The sequence below is a fragment of the Malus domestica genome, chromosome 10, assembly GCF_042453785.1.
Source record: "Malus domestica chromosome 10, GDT2T_hap1".
Classification (NCBI taxonomy): Eukaryota; Viridiplantae; Streptophyta; class Magnoliopsida; order Rosales; family Rosaceae; genus Malus; species Malus domestica.
The window spans coordinates 38,465,560-38,480,904 of NC_091670.1; the positions used below are offsets into that span (position 1 = coordinate 38,465,560).

Here is a 15,345-nt window from a genome sequence, read left to right on the forward strand (position 1 = left end):
TTTTCAAGAATGACCAAAATAATTGATTATGGACAAACTTAAGAACCACTTTTATCGATTTTCATTATCAGGGACCAAAATAAAGAATTATACTAATCTTAAAGAGTAGTATTTGGATCAATAATCCAGTGCACATGTTAGCTCTAGTGGGACATGTTCAAGTGTTAAAGCAAGAACGAAACCCATACTGAAAATGGACTAGTTGATTGATCACATGTTGTATTGAAACATGTTGGTCCATTCATTGTCACATGCAGTGTGAGTACTATCTTCGAGTTTTCCTTATTGTTTTGACCATACAGAAAGAGGGAGATCCAACACATTTTTTACGAGGGAATGATACCGATCTTCTCATTTCAACTTCTTTGGTCTATTTTTTCATCTAAAAAAGTTGTACATTGATTGAAACTATTTACTCTAGTTCACTATTTAAAGATTAGTTATGTAGAAAATCAATTAAATTAAAAATCGTTCAACAATTTCATTGAAATTGGCAAATTTGTGTGTTAGGGTTGATCGTTAAATAACGCCTTAGAAAAAAAAAACATTTCAAATCATCATGTAATATTGCATAATAAGAAGAATAATCGATAAAATGTAATGATAAAATTAAAAAATTAAAAAAATTGCTAGCATTCCTTTCGACGTTAGTAAAAAGAAAAATTGAATACAAAACTTTGAGTTCGAGATAATACTCTTAATTATGTTTTTTTATTTGAACCAGGATCCTCTCCTGAGCAATTCCCTAGGGATCCCGCAATCTTGTCCGTTCATTTTATATCGTGCGGTCAATTTTTGTTAGGTACTATTCATATTTGAATTTTAAAATTTAAATTTTAAATAATTTATGACCGCACGATATACGATGAACGGATATGATTACGGGATTCCTAGGATCCCTAGGGTGTTCTTTTTATTTGTTACGATTCTTGTACCAGAAGAAAATCAATTGATTGAAGCAGGGTGTAGCAATTAGTGTGGAGTCCACAACTGGGTGGTCAATCTGCATGCAGTGGACTGTGATGTCGTCACAATCTTCTTTCGGCTCTGTCTCTTTTGAAATATTATCTCCCACATGGTCCCACAATCTTATCAATATTCACTTCTAGAAAAAAAATTCAGTGTATCCGGAATATGGAATAATCTCTCGCTCAAAGGAGTAAGGATGATATTGTTCATCCATTTTTAACACTTTTTGTTATTTATGTTCTTTGATTTTCTGAAATTCACTCATTTCAATGGTAAAAAATTGAGAGGATGTGTGATAAGTAAAAACAGATGTGTAGATAACACACTTTAAGAGGAAAACGCTAGAGTAAATTTTCAAAAAACAAAAATTAATCCAAAACAATTTAACCAAAAGAGAGGAAAAGAAGAGCATATAACAATGCAATGTAAATTGTTAATTTGTGTAACAAATTAATTTATAAAACCCAAATTTTGTATTTGTCTTGCAATTTGCACATTCTAATTTTCAAGAAACACATAACTAAATGAGGGAAATTCTTATGCTTGTTCAGAATAAGTGGAACATTTTTGTTTTTTTTTTTGGGACGAAGTATGATATTCCTTACGAAGTAAAGAAAACCGTACAAGAGGATAGAAAAATATTAAATGCGCCACGGTAAAAAAATTTGTCAAGATTTTCAACCTAATTCAAGAAAAAAGGATGGAATTTTCTTGTTGTCTTGCGATCTGTTTTTGCAAAAGTTGGTCCTAGTTGAATTTGGTTTGTAGGGTGAATTGGATTCCGGTTTATTTTATTTCCTTTTCCTAGTTTTGCCTATTTTTAATAGGTTATAATCACCAAAGGAATAACCTAACCTGTATATGAACTCTGGAGAGGAGAGAGACGCTAACATAAAGAGAGTTTAACAACTAGGGTTTTGCAGAAGAACCAAAGAAAAGAGAGTTTAACAACTAGGGTTTTGCAGAAGAACCAAAGAAGTGAAAGAGTTGTTGGAACCAAAATTGCGCAACGGTTTTAAGTGCTTCGTTTGGTTAAATCGTTCTAAGTTGCAGCCATTATCCTTGCCGTTCATGGATCTTGAGTTCATGCAGGATGCTTTACTTGAGTCGAAGAATGAGGTTAGTTGTTGTTTTTATCCAAATTTTCGTTCTTAGATTAATAGTAGTTAGTCCGACTATAGTTTAACGTCCGTTCTTTTTCAAAAATATGTTATTCGTATTGATCTGATATTATCAAGAACAAATAGTACTGACATATTATCGAACACATATGTAACAATATCAATGCATGCTTCCGTTCTTTACTTCATGCACAAAAAATTCATGTATACATGTGTGTTGCTTTCGCTAACTTCTGAAATTGCAGAGTTGTTTTACTGTAGAAATTCTTAATGATAGAGTAAGAGTGTGATTAGCTCCATCTAATTGCAATCCAAACCCCAATTATGAAATTCATTGGTCTAATTTCCTATCATCAAACAATTCTATTGACTATTGCATAAGGATTACAATAACGTGTATTTATTCTAAGCTTGTCCCAACCCTAACCCATCAACCCTAAAACCCTGTTCTGCTAATCATCATCCATTAACTACATTATTAAAATAAATTATTGATGGAGACTAATTATACATTATCCCGATCCGTTGGATAATTAAGAGAAGTATTATTATCAATGTACATACATGTATTTTTTGGCATCTGTCAAATTCATACATATGAATATTGATAAGGTCGTTAATCGGTGACAGAACCAGTATGGGATCATTGCTTGTTCTTAGGTCTAATAACTTAAAAAACGACATATATATTTGTTTGTGTATTGTATTTAACCCTTATAAACAACTAAGATAAACTAAATTACAACCTCCTTCTACTTTTCTATTTTCCTCTATCATATTTATCTTCATTTTTTCTCTTCTTGTGTGCGAGCCTATTGTGCGCATCATGTGTTCGATGAAATACCTTAGTTGACAAGTATTGATAGTCTTTAATACTCCACAATATCATGCATGCACCATCAACAAATCTCTACGAATAATAATAGTTATCGACATATATTGGCAAAAATTGACGGATATATGCTTGACGAAATGATTCAATAAATTTTTTTTTTATTCATAATACTACTCTATTATTTGAAAATCTTAACACCGCCTTGACACTGTGGTAAATTATCCTCCTCCTCGTCTCCTGCCATCGATTATGGATGCAACTAGGTAGGGTCAATGAGTAGAGGGTAGCAATCAATCACTCACTCACATCATACCTCTGTATACCACCATTATAAATTCCCACCCAAAATATTCAATTAAAAGGATTAAAAGAAAATATTTTCCACTCTCATTTTTAAAATTTTGTATTTATTTAACATTAAATTAAGAGATTTAAAACACAAAAATAAGAGAAGGAGCGTTAAAGAAACTAACGAAATTGTGGAAATCATTATTCTATATGAATTATCTAATGTACGAATTTGCATTGATATTATAATAGTATCATTAAAAGAAAAGTGATTTTAACGCTCTATATTTTACCTTCTGCGCTTGCTTCTTAATTCTATTTTCTTATTATTTTTTATACGTTTCATTCGACCGGAAGAATAAAAAAATGAAATGCACAAGGTAAAAAAGAAAGTGCAAAAATCATTTCTTTAAAAAAAATATTGTCAATTCATTTCATAAGCTACAATAATATCAACAGGTTATCGATAACATATATATCAACAATATTTTACTTTTAACAAAATAACAGACGCGCGTTTCATAGCCGGACTCGACGAGTTTTATAACTGAATGTACATTACTTGTTGTGTACTCACTTATGAGTAACTATACACAGTATTTACACTGTCGACTTTTTCCCTTTTCCCGCGCTTTAAAACGCCCCCACTTTTTCCTGACCTCCTCCATCTCCTCCGCCCTCCCCAAAATCCTATAGTCAAAGTTTACGCCTCTGCTTTCCGCACTAAATCCCTGCCCTTTCAGACACCTTTTATTCCCCTCATCCCCACAAATCAAACCCAAAGTTTTACGCCTCCAACCAGCAATTTGAACTCTCCTTGCTCACCGGTCCTCTGATTTTCCACCATTTGCAGATGGACATCGCCATGAGACCAAAACAGAGCAGATTATCCAGAACTTTCAGCAAGGTCATCAACCTCCGCACCGCCACGAGCAGAATCGCTTCCAGCAATGGCATTTGCCTCCTTGCGTTGAACGGAAAGTTCAAGGACAATCTCGACCGGCGGAAGGATGACAAGAAGGAAGAAGAATTCAGAGTCAGGAATAGAGCGGTTATGGAAGCGCTTCTGGCCAAGCTCTTCGCCGGAATCACTTCCATAAAAGCAGCTTACGCGGAGCTCCAAATGGCGCAGGATCCGTACAACAACGAAGCGATTCAGACGGCCGACCAGTCCGTGGTGAACGAGCTGAAATCGATATCGGAGTTGAAACGCAGCTTTTTGAAAAAGGAGCTCGATCTCTCGCCGCAGGTCACTCTGATGCTCGCGGAGATTCAGGAGCAGCAGGCGATGATGAAAACGTACGAGATTACAATCAAGAAACTGGAGTCCGAATCCGAAAAGAAGGATTCCGATATTTCGTCCCTCCAGAAAAAGCTTCAAGATTTGGTCTTGTCCAACAAGTGCTCGGAGAAAAGGCTAAACGACAGCGGCTCTTCGTCTCTCTCCATTTTCGACAACATTCGGCATTCGGAGCTGAATCCGACGCATTTCGTTCAATTCCAGCAGCAGGCTTTGAAATCCATCAAAAGCTTTGTGAGATTGATGATCCGGGAAATGGAATCCGCCAACTGGGATCTCTCCATAGCCGTCGGATTCATTGAACCCGGTTCTGTTTTCGAAAAACAGAGCCATCGATGCTTCGCATTCGAATCCTTCGTTTCCAAAACATTGCTCGAAGGATTCAACAATCCAAACTTCGGCCTACCCAGTGATTCTTTATCCCCAAGTAACAAAACCCACCTTCTGTTTTTCCAGAAATTCAAGAAACTCGTATCCGAAAACCCAAAAAATTTCCTCACCCAGAACCCGAGTTCTTCGTTTTGCAAGTTCACCAAGGCAAAGTACCTCCAGCTCGTTCATGCGAAGATGGAGTGCTCGCTTTTTGGAAATTTGAACATGAGGAAGGTCGTGAGCTCCGGCGGAGTTCCGGACTCTGCTTTTTTCGCCGCGTTTGCAGATGCTGCTATGCGGGTTTGGCTTCTGCATTGCTTGGCGTTCTCGTTTGGGCAGCAAGTTTCGATTTTTCAGGTGAAGAAAGGGTCGAGATTTTCGGAGGTGTTCATGGAGTCAGTGACTGCGGACGACGTCGACATGGAGCCGTTGGTGAGTTTCACGGTTGTTCCCGGGTTTAAGATTGGGAAGACGGTGGTGCAGAGCCTGGTTTACTTGTCTCCGGTCCCTTCTCCGGCGGGAACTTAAGATCGGATGGTGATAGGAAATGTAAATAATGCATCAGAGCCGTTGGTTGTGGTGTGGGGCCAAAGTGGTAGGTGTAGTGTAGGTGGTAGTATAAAGGTGTATACTATGAATACAATTGTGTTCCTTGCTGTATAACATGGACTCAATTTTCACTTAGAAATGTGCAGAATGAATAATTTACTTTTAGTATCTTAATCAATTACATATTGTTATATGCGAACGTCAAAATACATCGGTATTTTAAGCCAATAAGAATGTTAAAATGCAATGACTGATTTGATTTAGAGAGAATACTAACATAACGTTGTAGCTGCATGGACTAATGAGGTTGTTTGGTGGGTGTCATGTTTTTTTGGGGCGTACAGTAGATAAATCCTCGCATATCTCATGTTGTATGCTTCTTTCTCGTTGTCTTCCTGATCACGTGACGAAAGAGACGAGAAAAAGAGGAATACAGCCCTGGAATGCCGGATATGTGAGTTTCTGCTGTGTGATAGATGTTAAAACTTAGAAGTGGGAGTGGGGGAGCAGGAGCAAGCAGCAATGGCATCCTGAACTACATGTGAAAGTGGCCCAGAGAAGATATGATCTAGATTGGGATCATATTATTGGATGTGAGAGAGAGAGAGAGAGAGAGAGAAGCTAGGCTGTGTACGACCAGCCGACCAGGGGGGCTATAAACATTAGTAGCCGTTGGTGCAAATCATTTAGGCAACACATCAACGGCTCACAGTCTCACTGTGAAGGACTGTAAGTCATTGATTCTTTATGTAAATCATCAGTCACTCATCCGTGCATTAATTATTAGCTGCTCAAAGTCTCATTTCGAAAGACTTAAAAGCCGTTGATGCATTGTATAAATTGTTAGTCGCTCACATGTGTATGAGCGATTAACTCCAAACAAAAGTCGTACTAATATATACATTGGCGTATGGCACTTTCAAAACAAGCTTTAATTTGTACACAATTGTATGCATCTGGATAAGGTAAATATTAAGGACTATGATATTTGGTTGTTATTCTGATTAATGGTTGGAAGTGTTATTCACACGCCCATTTATATCTTTCACACATCATTATTAATTTTAGATCACTGATCATCTTCAATCATTCAATCTGACGATAGAAAATTAAAAGAGATGTGTAAGAAGTAAAAACAAGTGAGAATAACATATTGTATGTAGGCCTCTGTAGATTCTAAAGTTTGTTGGTCATATTTTTGTTTTGGTCTCCCATCGTACCATATTATTAGGGTCATGGGGAGGGACAACCCTACAATTCCGAGCATTTGGTTCACGGGCCTTTTTTCTATTGGATTTTTAGATCGTCGGGTCTGCTCAATTCTAATGATACCGATACTATCCTCAACTTTACTACATATTCAATCCGTCAAGTCTAGAGTTTTACCACAAAAAGCTTCGGTATTAATTAGAGTAGGATAATCATATTTAAACCCTTTTGATTTTTTTGCACACACTGATGTGGGACTTTAACATCCCCTGCACTTCAGCATTTGTTTTGTTTGTTTGTCTTGATCTAGCAACTCCAAAACTTTTGGTTCCATTCGAAGCATGTATCGACAAAGATCGATTGCTGTTTCCCATACTAACTTTGCAGCGTGCCTCTTCGATATCCGGCATTTTTGTACAAGAAGTGATTTCCGCGCATACATTTTCTCTTTATGTATACCTTTGTTTATTTTTATGTGCATCTTCGACATTAAGTAAGTCACACTTGGTGAGATAACAGTTGGTACTCGAGCTCTGGAGTTGTAAAAACCATGAAGCTGCTTGGAAACCTGCAATATGGGTCTCAATGCGAACCGCAAGAGAGCCTGTCTGTTTGGTTGTAAGCTGTCCAGACTTCCCTCCAAACGCATTAATTTAACGGCTAATTAACAGCTGGAAGTGCGTTGATGAATCAAAGAAAATTTAACGGGTGAATGTGGCTTGCGGAACATGTCACACCCCAGGTGGGAAGTGTGCTGACGAGGACGTCGGACATCTAAGGAGGGTGGATTGTTAGATCCCACATCGTCCAGTGGAGTGGTTCTATCCTCTATACCTTATATGTATATGCTCACCTCCAATTAGCATGAGATCTTTTGGGAGTTCACTGGCTTCGGGTTTCGTAAAAATGCCAAAGTTCAGTGAGAAAGAGGCCAGAGCATTTCCAGGATGGGTGACCCACTGGGAAGTTATGCTCGCATTAGTTCCCAAAAACAAAACCGTGAGGGCGTGTTCGAAGCCCAAAACGGGCAATATCATGCTACGGCAAAGTTGAGCTCGGGATGTGATAGAGCCTGGGTCGGGATGTGACAAAACACGGTATGTATACCATACATTGATAGAAGGACTCAGCATTTTAACCCATCAAAGTGACTCTCCTCAGGTATCAGTAATCTGAAAGATGGCATCTTCGAAGATGTGATCATTTCTTGCAAATGTTGCTATATAATTTACAGATTCAATAAGACAAGGACTTGATCCAACAAACGAATGCCAAAGAAAATTCACTCAGAACAAAGAAGAAGAAAGACCTGTATACTGTTTCAAATGGGGATTTGAATAGCATTTCCCCCACCATATATTACCATAACCTAATGTCCCTAGAATGCATGTCGCCTGCACGCCTTAGTCAGACTTGTTAACCTTCGCGTATACGATGCAATTTTCAACAATCCATTTCCCGTTTCCTTTTTCAGTCCAAGTCGTTCTCCACGAATAAACATTGTCAGTTCCACCAGATCTTCGGTTTGAGCTGATGTCTAGTTGTGTTTTTCTACCATGTAAACCCACTATAATCCAAACTCTGCATTGATTGATTGATTATATCACAGAAGAAATCCAAGCTACCGATTTTCCAGAACTCCCTGAAAATTATCAGTCAGAAGGTCAAGAACATGAAAATTTTCCTCCAACAATTCAGATCCAGAAAAGCTGAAAAATGATTACTTTCTTCAATCAAAGCCCATCATGTGCTTCATCATCATCGACTCCAAGAAAAGACGCTGGTATCTAACAAAGTCATCGAGGAAGATTTCAAGCAGAGCCTGGTTCACCATCCGAGGAAGGCGGAGAGTCTGAAGCATCTGCAAGAGCGTAAAGCATTGCAATAACATCACCAGGGTCATCCAAATAGTACTTGGCTTTACTGGGCTTCTGTCCAACAGTGCAAGCGAAAACACTGGTATTGGAAGAGAGGACACCATTTGTCCTAGCACTACCAATGATCTCAAACATATCCTCATCAGATCTATCGTCGCCAACACACAGTACAAAATCGGCCTGCTTCCCTGTCTGATGCATTGATGTGAAGATCTTTTCTGCAACCACGCCTTTACTGACACCCTGTAAGGCACAACAAAAATTAGGATTCATATCATCATATTCGCTTTGAAAAATCAATTGGCATGTAACAATCCCCAAGCAATTTAATGTAGATATATACTTTTATCATCAGCAAGCAAACTACTCGTCTCAAACTTTACTATAGTCTCCAACTTTGCTAGTCAGACTTTTATGAACTAATGTCTAAGCATTGCCATACTTCACAGTTTAATCTTTAGATACAATTCTCGTGACGATATAAAACAAACCCTCATCGCACTTCAGGCATTCTATTTTCTTAAGATGTACGCAAGCATAGTCTTACACGCATATTCTGAAAGTTGATTTACGATATGCAAAAGACCAGTAAAGAGACTAAAAGGAAAGATGAGGGAAATAACTGGTGTGTCTTCTATGAATTCTAACAATGGTAAGGCAGGAACTTGGAGCTCCTTCTGTGATAAATAGGACTAGGTAGCCGATCCTAGAGAATTAAAAACTGAGACAGAGTTAAGACATTCACCTGTGGCTTCACTTCTACAATGTATTGACCACTCTTTACAGCAACTGGTTCATTTGCTAGCACACTTTCTAAATGATCCAGTAACTCTTTAGCCTGGCTGGATCCAAAACCAGGATCTGCATCTCTATGGTGCCAAACCAAGGCGCTCTCCTTGGTTTCAATGCTGGAACCATCGGTGGCTTCTGTGTAGAGCTTCATAACTGGTTCAGCTATCTGTATCCAACCAAAGTCATTGCTCTGCCCGCAAACTTCCCAGTCCTTGTCAGCAGACCACCTAACAAAAAAGATTTATATTAAAACCAAAAGAAAACAAGGATATCTGTAAAGGAAAAATATATATTGAATATACCTCACAAAATAACCATGTTCGGCAGCAATTCCGAGTTTCTTGCAAGGAGAAAACCACTTACTTAAACTATCCCTTCCTCTTCCACTGACCACAAAAACAGTGTTTTTAACATCACCACAAAGCGTATTAATGAGGGAGATGACCTCTTGACTCGGGCTCTTATTTATAGATGTTTGAGGCATCACAGTGCCATCATAATCCAACAGAATTGCCCTATTTTTAGATCTCAAGTAAGCAGAAACGATGCGATCAATAGTCAGCTTTCTGAAGTTGGGATCAAGTGCTATAACCCTGAAGCCGAAGCCCAAACCAATACCCCAGCAACGCCTTCTGAAATGTTCTTTGCAAGTTCTCTCCATATCTTGGAAAACACTTCGCGACCAGTATGCCACATCATGTGTACTAACATACCTATAATGTTTCTCATGCCGCAACTGCTTCTCGGGTTCAACCATTGAAATTGCCTCGTTCATTGCCTCCGCCGTTGATTCAATATTCCATGGGTTAACCCGAATTGCACCACTTAGTGAAGGGGAACATCCAATAAACTCTGATACTACGAGCATGCTCTTCTTCGGCCCACTGTGTTCTGAATTAGAATCTGATAGAGAGTTTCCTTGCCTGCACACAATGTACTCGTATGGAATAAGATTCATCCCATCTCTCACAGCTGTGACTACTACACACTCTGCAATTGTGTAATATGCAACTCTTTCACTAAGAGAAACTGGTCTATCAATGAACACGATAGGTTCATATCCAGTCCGACCAAAATTTTCATTAATTCTTTTGATGCTTGCCTGTATTTCAGCCTGTGTTTCCTCAAGATCTTTCCCTCTTCCCCTAGCAGGGTTCGCTATCTGAACCAGAACCGCTTTCCCCTGCCACTTCGGATGCTGCTTCAGCATCTGTTCCATTGCCAAGAGCTTCAAGTTGACACCTTTAAAGATGTCCATATCATCAACACCAAGTAGCACTGTCTTTCCTTCAAACTGTTGCTTAAGTTCTCCTACCCTCCATTCCTTATCCGCAAGCTTCAACACTGACTCAATCTGCCCCATGTGAATCCCAACAGGCATGATCTTTATCCCAACTGTCCTTCCGAAATAGTCCAACCCAATATAACCCCGCTTCGACTGATACTCCAAACCCAACATCCGACTACAACAAGACAAGAAATGCCGAGCGTAATCAAATGTGTGGAAACCAATAAGGTCCGCATTTAGAAGTGCCTTTAAAATCTCTTCCCTGACCGGTAGAGTCCTATATATTTCGGACGAAGGGAATGGGCTATGGAGAAAAAACCCCATTCTCAATCTATTGAACATCCTCCTCAAGAAGGTAGGCAGCACCATTAGATGGTAATCATGAATCCACACATAGTCATCCTCCGGATTTATCACCTCGATCACCCTTTGCGAGAAAATCTTATTTGCGGCCACATACGCCTCCCACAAAGACCGATCGAACCGCCCCCCATGAGTTGCTGAGAAAGGAAGCATGTAATGAAACAGAGGCCACAAATGCTGCTTGCAAAACCCATGATAGAACTTGGACAAAATGTCGGGCGGCAAAAAGGCCGGAACGCACTTGAATCTATCCAACAGGAGCGCTGATACATCGTCTTGTTCATTGGAATCCACTTCGACGCTCAAAGAACCTACATACAAAACCTCCATATCTTCCGGTAGACCGTCCTTCAACTGCAATACCAATGAGTCCTCATCCCAACTAAAGCTCCATCCTTTGTTATCCGGTCTCCGCTTAGCTTTCACAGGGAGCTGGTTGGCAACAATAATTATCCGGTCCTGAATGATCGACGACGGAACATCCGACGACACACTACCCGCCTGATCATCATCGAGCTCCGATATAACACCGGCGACGGTCATTACACGCGGAAGCCGCCGTCTTTCGCGACCCATTACCGGAAAGTTTCCAGAAGCAAGATCTAAAAGATTGGTATACGATTTGGACATCATCTTGAACAGAATTTATCTGGGTTTCTCCCAATCCAACTCAAAAATCACAGACAAGATCTCACAAATATAAACCTGACCCAAGATTCTTTGCCCTCTTGAAATAACCAAAATTAAGCAGGATCTGCAATAACACCAAATAAACAGGCATCAATTTCAATTCGTAGCAAACTAAGCATTGATTAATAACATTCCCATGTACCAAAAATTGCAACAAAAAACAAAACATCATAAAATCTCAAGCTTTCAATTAATATCCAAAAAACAAAGCAGACCCTAGAGGGTGAATTGAATGCAATGACTATATTTCCAAAAAATGAAAAAATTGATACCTTTCAGAGGTTTGAAAGAACAAATTTTGAATCTTTCGCAGGAAAAATTTCGATCAGAAAATTCAAATACAAAAATGAATTGGGGGTGATATCAGCAGGAAAAGAAATCTAGGGTTTGGTTTGGTCTTCGAAAATCTCTCTCTCTCCCCAGACAAACATAAAAACAAATATTTTGTGCTTCCCTCTTTCTGGTGGAACAAAATGAATAAATTTGTTTATTTATATATTTTCGGAGTAAATTTCTAAATTCGAAAAAATAAATAAAAAAATAAGAGGATAAGGTTGGCCAGTAGACTACTCAGTCATGCCAACTGGCCTAAATGTTTGAAATCCTCCCCCACGCGCACCTACTCCCGCGTGCGAATAATTTGGTGACGTGGCCAAGTCCTGCACTTGCGTTGGCATCAGACGCACCGTTTGAAAAGGGGAGGGGACACGTCGACTTTGTACGTTCGTAGCCCACTGCCCGGGCCCTAGCGTCGGTGGATATATATCCACTCGATTAAATGATCCCGTGTTTTCGCGTTCCTGTTTAAATAAGTGCGCTCGACAATTGCTTTCATGACACGTAGCGACTTGGAGTTTTTCGGCACGTTTTCATTTGACCAATCTAATAGCCTTAATTTTCTCAATCGGTTTTTTTTTTTTTTTTTTTTTTCTGAAATTAGAAATGATCAGGAGACACGGTAACTTTTTATGAATTATTCGTCATTTTATGTTTTTAACATAATTATCGTGCAAATGTTATAAAATATTACTTCAAAAACATGAGATGACATAGAGAGTTTCAATTTTGAGATAGTTTCAAAATTCCTAATAATAAACCAAAAAACTCCTGACACGATTAGTTACAAACCCTTTTTGATAGGAATCCGTGGTACATTTAGAAGCACATATTTCTCCATTAGTGATTGGCTTTAATGATTGTCTTTATGTTTTCCCTTTCACTAGTAGTATGGGGAAGGAGTTGACTTATTAGCATTTCTCTTTTTGAAATTGTTACCAATCATTCCATCACCTTCTCTAGGAGCCCATTTTCTCACCACCAAAAACTATAGTGTATGCACCTAAACATCTGTCACGTGTCTTTCACTTATCTTGGTTTATTTTTTTTCAAAATTTAAAAAGTAATGTTTAATGTGAAAGTTAACTAGAATTAGGTAAAAAGATGCAGATAATTAGGTGTATGGTGCACCCTATTTATGATGGTGAATAAAAATGCTCCCACCTACTCCTCCTACGTTCTTTGTATACCTTTAATCATCCAAAAATGCTACACTTACCTTATTTTCTATACCATATTTATATCATCTCGCTAATAGAAATGAAACTCACATGTTTTGGTGGAACCTATCTCTATTGGAGAGGTGATGTGGTATGAAAAAATATAATACGTGTAGCAGTACTCCTAATCATCACTTAATTCTAATCACTTCACCAACCAAAACATAAAAAGACTTAATCGCTAGTTTTCGTAGTTACTTAACTTGTACATATACAAGTAGTTTTCTTAAGACACAAACATGTATTAAGCGTGAATATATATTGAACACTAACACTAATAAATGCCCATGACAAAACCAAACATATGGCATAATAAATTATTGAAATGGTACCACACTTAGTACATCAAATGTATCACTCAATAAGCTAAATGTGCTATATTAATACATGTATTTTAATTTTTGAAGTACGTACATTAAATTTAAGACTTTCAGCCCTTGTGTTGGTCTATATGATTGTTATGTATCACTCAATAAGCTAAATGTGCTCTAATTAATATTTGTACCTTATTCCCAATTTTTAATATACGTATATTAAATTCAGGATGTTCAACCCTTGTTTGGTCTATATGATTGAACTAGAACGAATAACTCAGTCATATTTCAATTTTGATGAAGGCAAATGATGAAATTAACTCCCTTTCAGGAATACTAAACACCAAACCAAAATGGAGAACTAATACTTGTGTCTTTTTATAAGGTAGTTGTGGGCAACTTGATCAAACGGTGGATACAAAGGAGCATTTGGTTGGTGGCAAGGGTCGTCCCCGGAGAATTGGGAATAACGTTTGGTGATTGGTTGGGGGAATAACGTTTGGTGATTGGTTGAGCGATAAGTGCGGAGCTCGCCGACTACAATTTGGCACGTGGTGCCAATACAAAAATACGGATAAGTAGATGCCAATTCCAATTTGGTGATGACGCCGTCAGTAACGTCAGGCACGTGGTTTTGGTCATGGATTGGGCAATTTAATACTAGTCGGTGGTTGGGTGGTGGTCATTTCAAATTTTGTTTATTTGAACAAGTCTTTAGATAATTTGGTTGGATTAAAAATAAGAAAGAAATCATCTCCGGATCTCTTCCACCAAATCCATCAAATCCATCAATTCGGACCTTTGAAATTTCATCAAACGGCTAAAAATAGGGGATCATTTTAAAATTTGTGATAATTTTAACCGTTGAATCAAATTTCAAGAACTCGAATTGATAGATTTTATAAAATAGATCTGGCCTTAAAAATATGTTAACTTATGGCCAGTTTTTATTATAATATGACAAACAATATAGAGTTCGTGAAGTAATAAAATATCTTGTGAAAGTAATTATTTTTTAGAAGTTTAGTACTGAATTATCGTGCTATTATGCATTAAAATTAGTCTTTGAAATTCTTATAATTATTTGAATTTTTTTTGTTACTGATGATTTGGTTTGTTTGAGTTTGTCATGTAGTTTGGGTTTAGTTTTTTTTTATGCAAGTTCATTTTCTTGTCATCGATTATTTAGTGATGTCTCATACCCTCTTGATATTCTTATATAATCTTTATTTTCTTTCGAGTTTCTGCCCGGCTGTCAACAAAAAATAAGTAAATAAATAAATATCGTGCTTAAATGGTGGAGATATTAAAGTCCGCAAAACGCAAATATATATTTTGCATGGTTGGGGTTGAAAGGATGGAAAGTGGGGGAAGCAAATGCAATGTCGTTATCATCCCTGCAGGATTTGGTTTATTCGCTGGAATAATAATTGGGTTGCTATTGTAAATAAACAAGGATTGAGGGGCATTCTATTTGTACTCTTTTTCTCCTTTGACTAGCTTACAATATTAGAATATGCTTTGACTTGCTTACCTAATTTTTCCTGCATGGAGAAGGTGAGGAGAGAGAGGGTGAGTGTGGACTCCTTTGGAACAAGATAATATTGCTATACAATCAAGCCTCAAATGTTATTTGTTGATACACTTTTTCATTTAGATTTTTAATCATAATAGGATCTTTCTGTTCAATTTATTAATTTCGAGTTCAAATCATACTCGTATTCAATTTACTGGTTTTGAGTTCAAATCCTTCCCTTATTTTAGTATCGTAAAATTTATTCACTTAAAAATTCTTGTGTGCTCCTTTTTTATCAATCGTGTT

General features: G+C 37.8%; 2 protein-coding genes across 3 annotated transcripts; one reads left to right on the forward strand and one right to left on the reverse strand.

The window, feature by feature from the left end:
- Window positions 1-1,840: 1,840 nt before the first annotated feature.
- Window positions 1,841-5,608, forward strand: LOC103446297 (protein GRAVITROPIC IN THE LIGHT 1). Its single transcript, XM_008385380.4, has 2 exons — window positions 1,841-2,088; window positions 4,067-5,608. Exons 1-2 carry the CDS (start codon window positions 2,041-2,043, stop codon window positions 5,411-5,413), a joined length of 1,395 nt encoding a protein of 464 aa, XP_008383602.3. The 5' UTR covers window positions 1,841-2,040; the 3' UTR covers window positions 5,414-5,608.
- A 2,203-nt stretch (window positions 5,609-7,811) lies between these two features.
- Window positions 7,812-12,183, reverse strand: LOC103446295 (probable alpha,alpha-trehalose-phosphate synthase [UDP-forming] 7). 2 transcript variants are annotated; one of them, XR_011572447.1, is made up of 5 exons: window positions 11,926-12,138; window positions 9,615-11,717; window positions 9,266-9,539; window positions 8,368-8,763; window positions 7,812-8,285 (listed from the first exon to the last, which is right to left on the reverse strand). XR_011572447.1 is itself a non-coding variant. In XM_008385379.4 (4 exons), exons 2-4 carry the CDS (start codon window positions 11,594-11,596, stop codon window positions 8,455-8,457), a joined length of 2,565 nt encoding a protein of 854 aa, XP_008383601.3. In that variant the 5' UTR covers window positions 11,597-11,717; window positions 11,926-12,183; the 3' UTR covers window positions 7,812-8,454. The 2 variants fall into 2 exon arrangements, 1 of the variants encoding a protein (XP_008383601.3); XM_008385379.4 differs by having other exon boundaries at window positions 7,812-8,763; window positions 11,926-12,183.
- Between the last annotated feature and the right edge of the window lie 3,162 nt (window positions 12,184-15,345).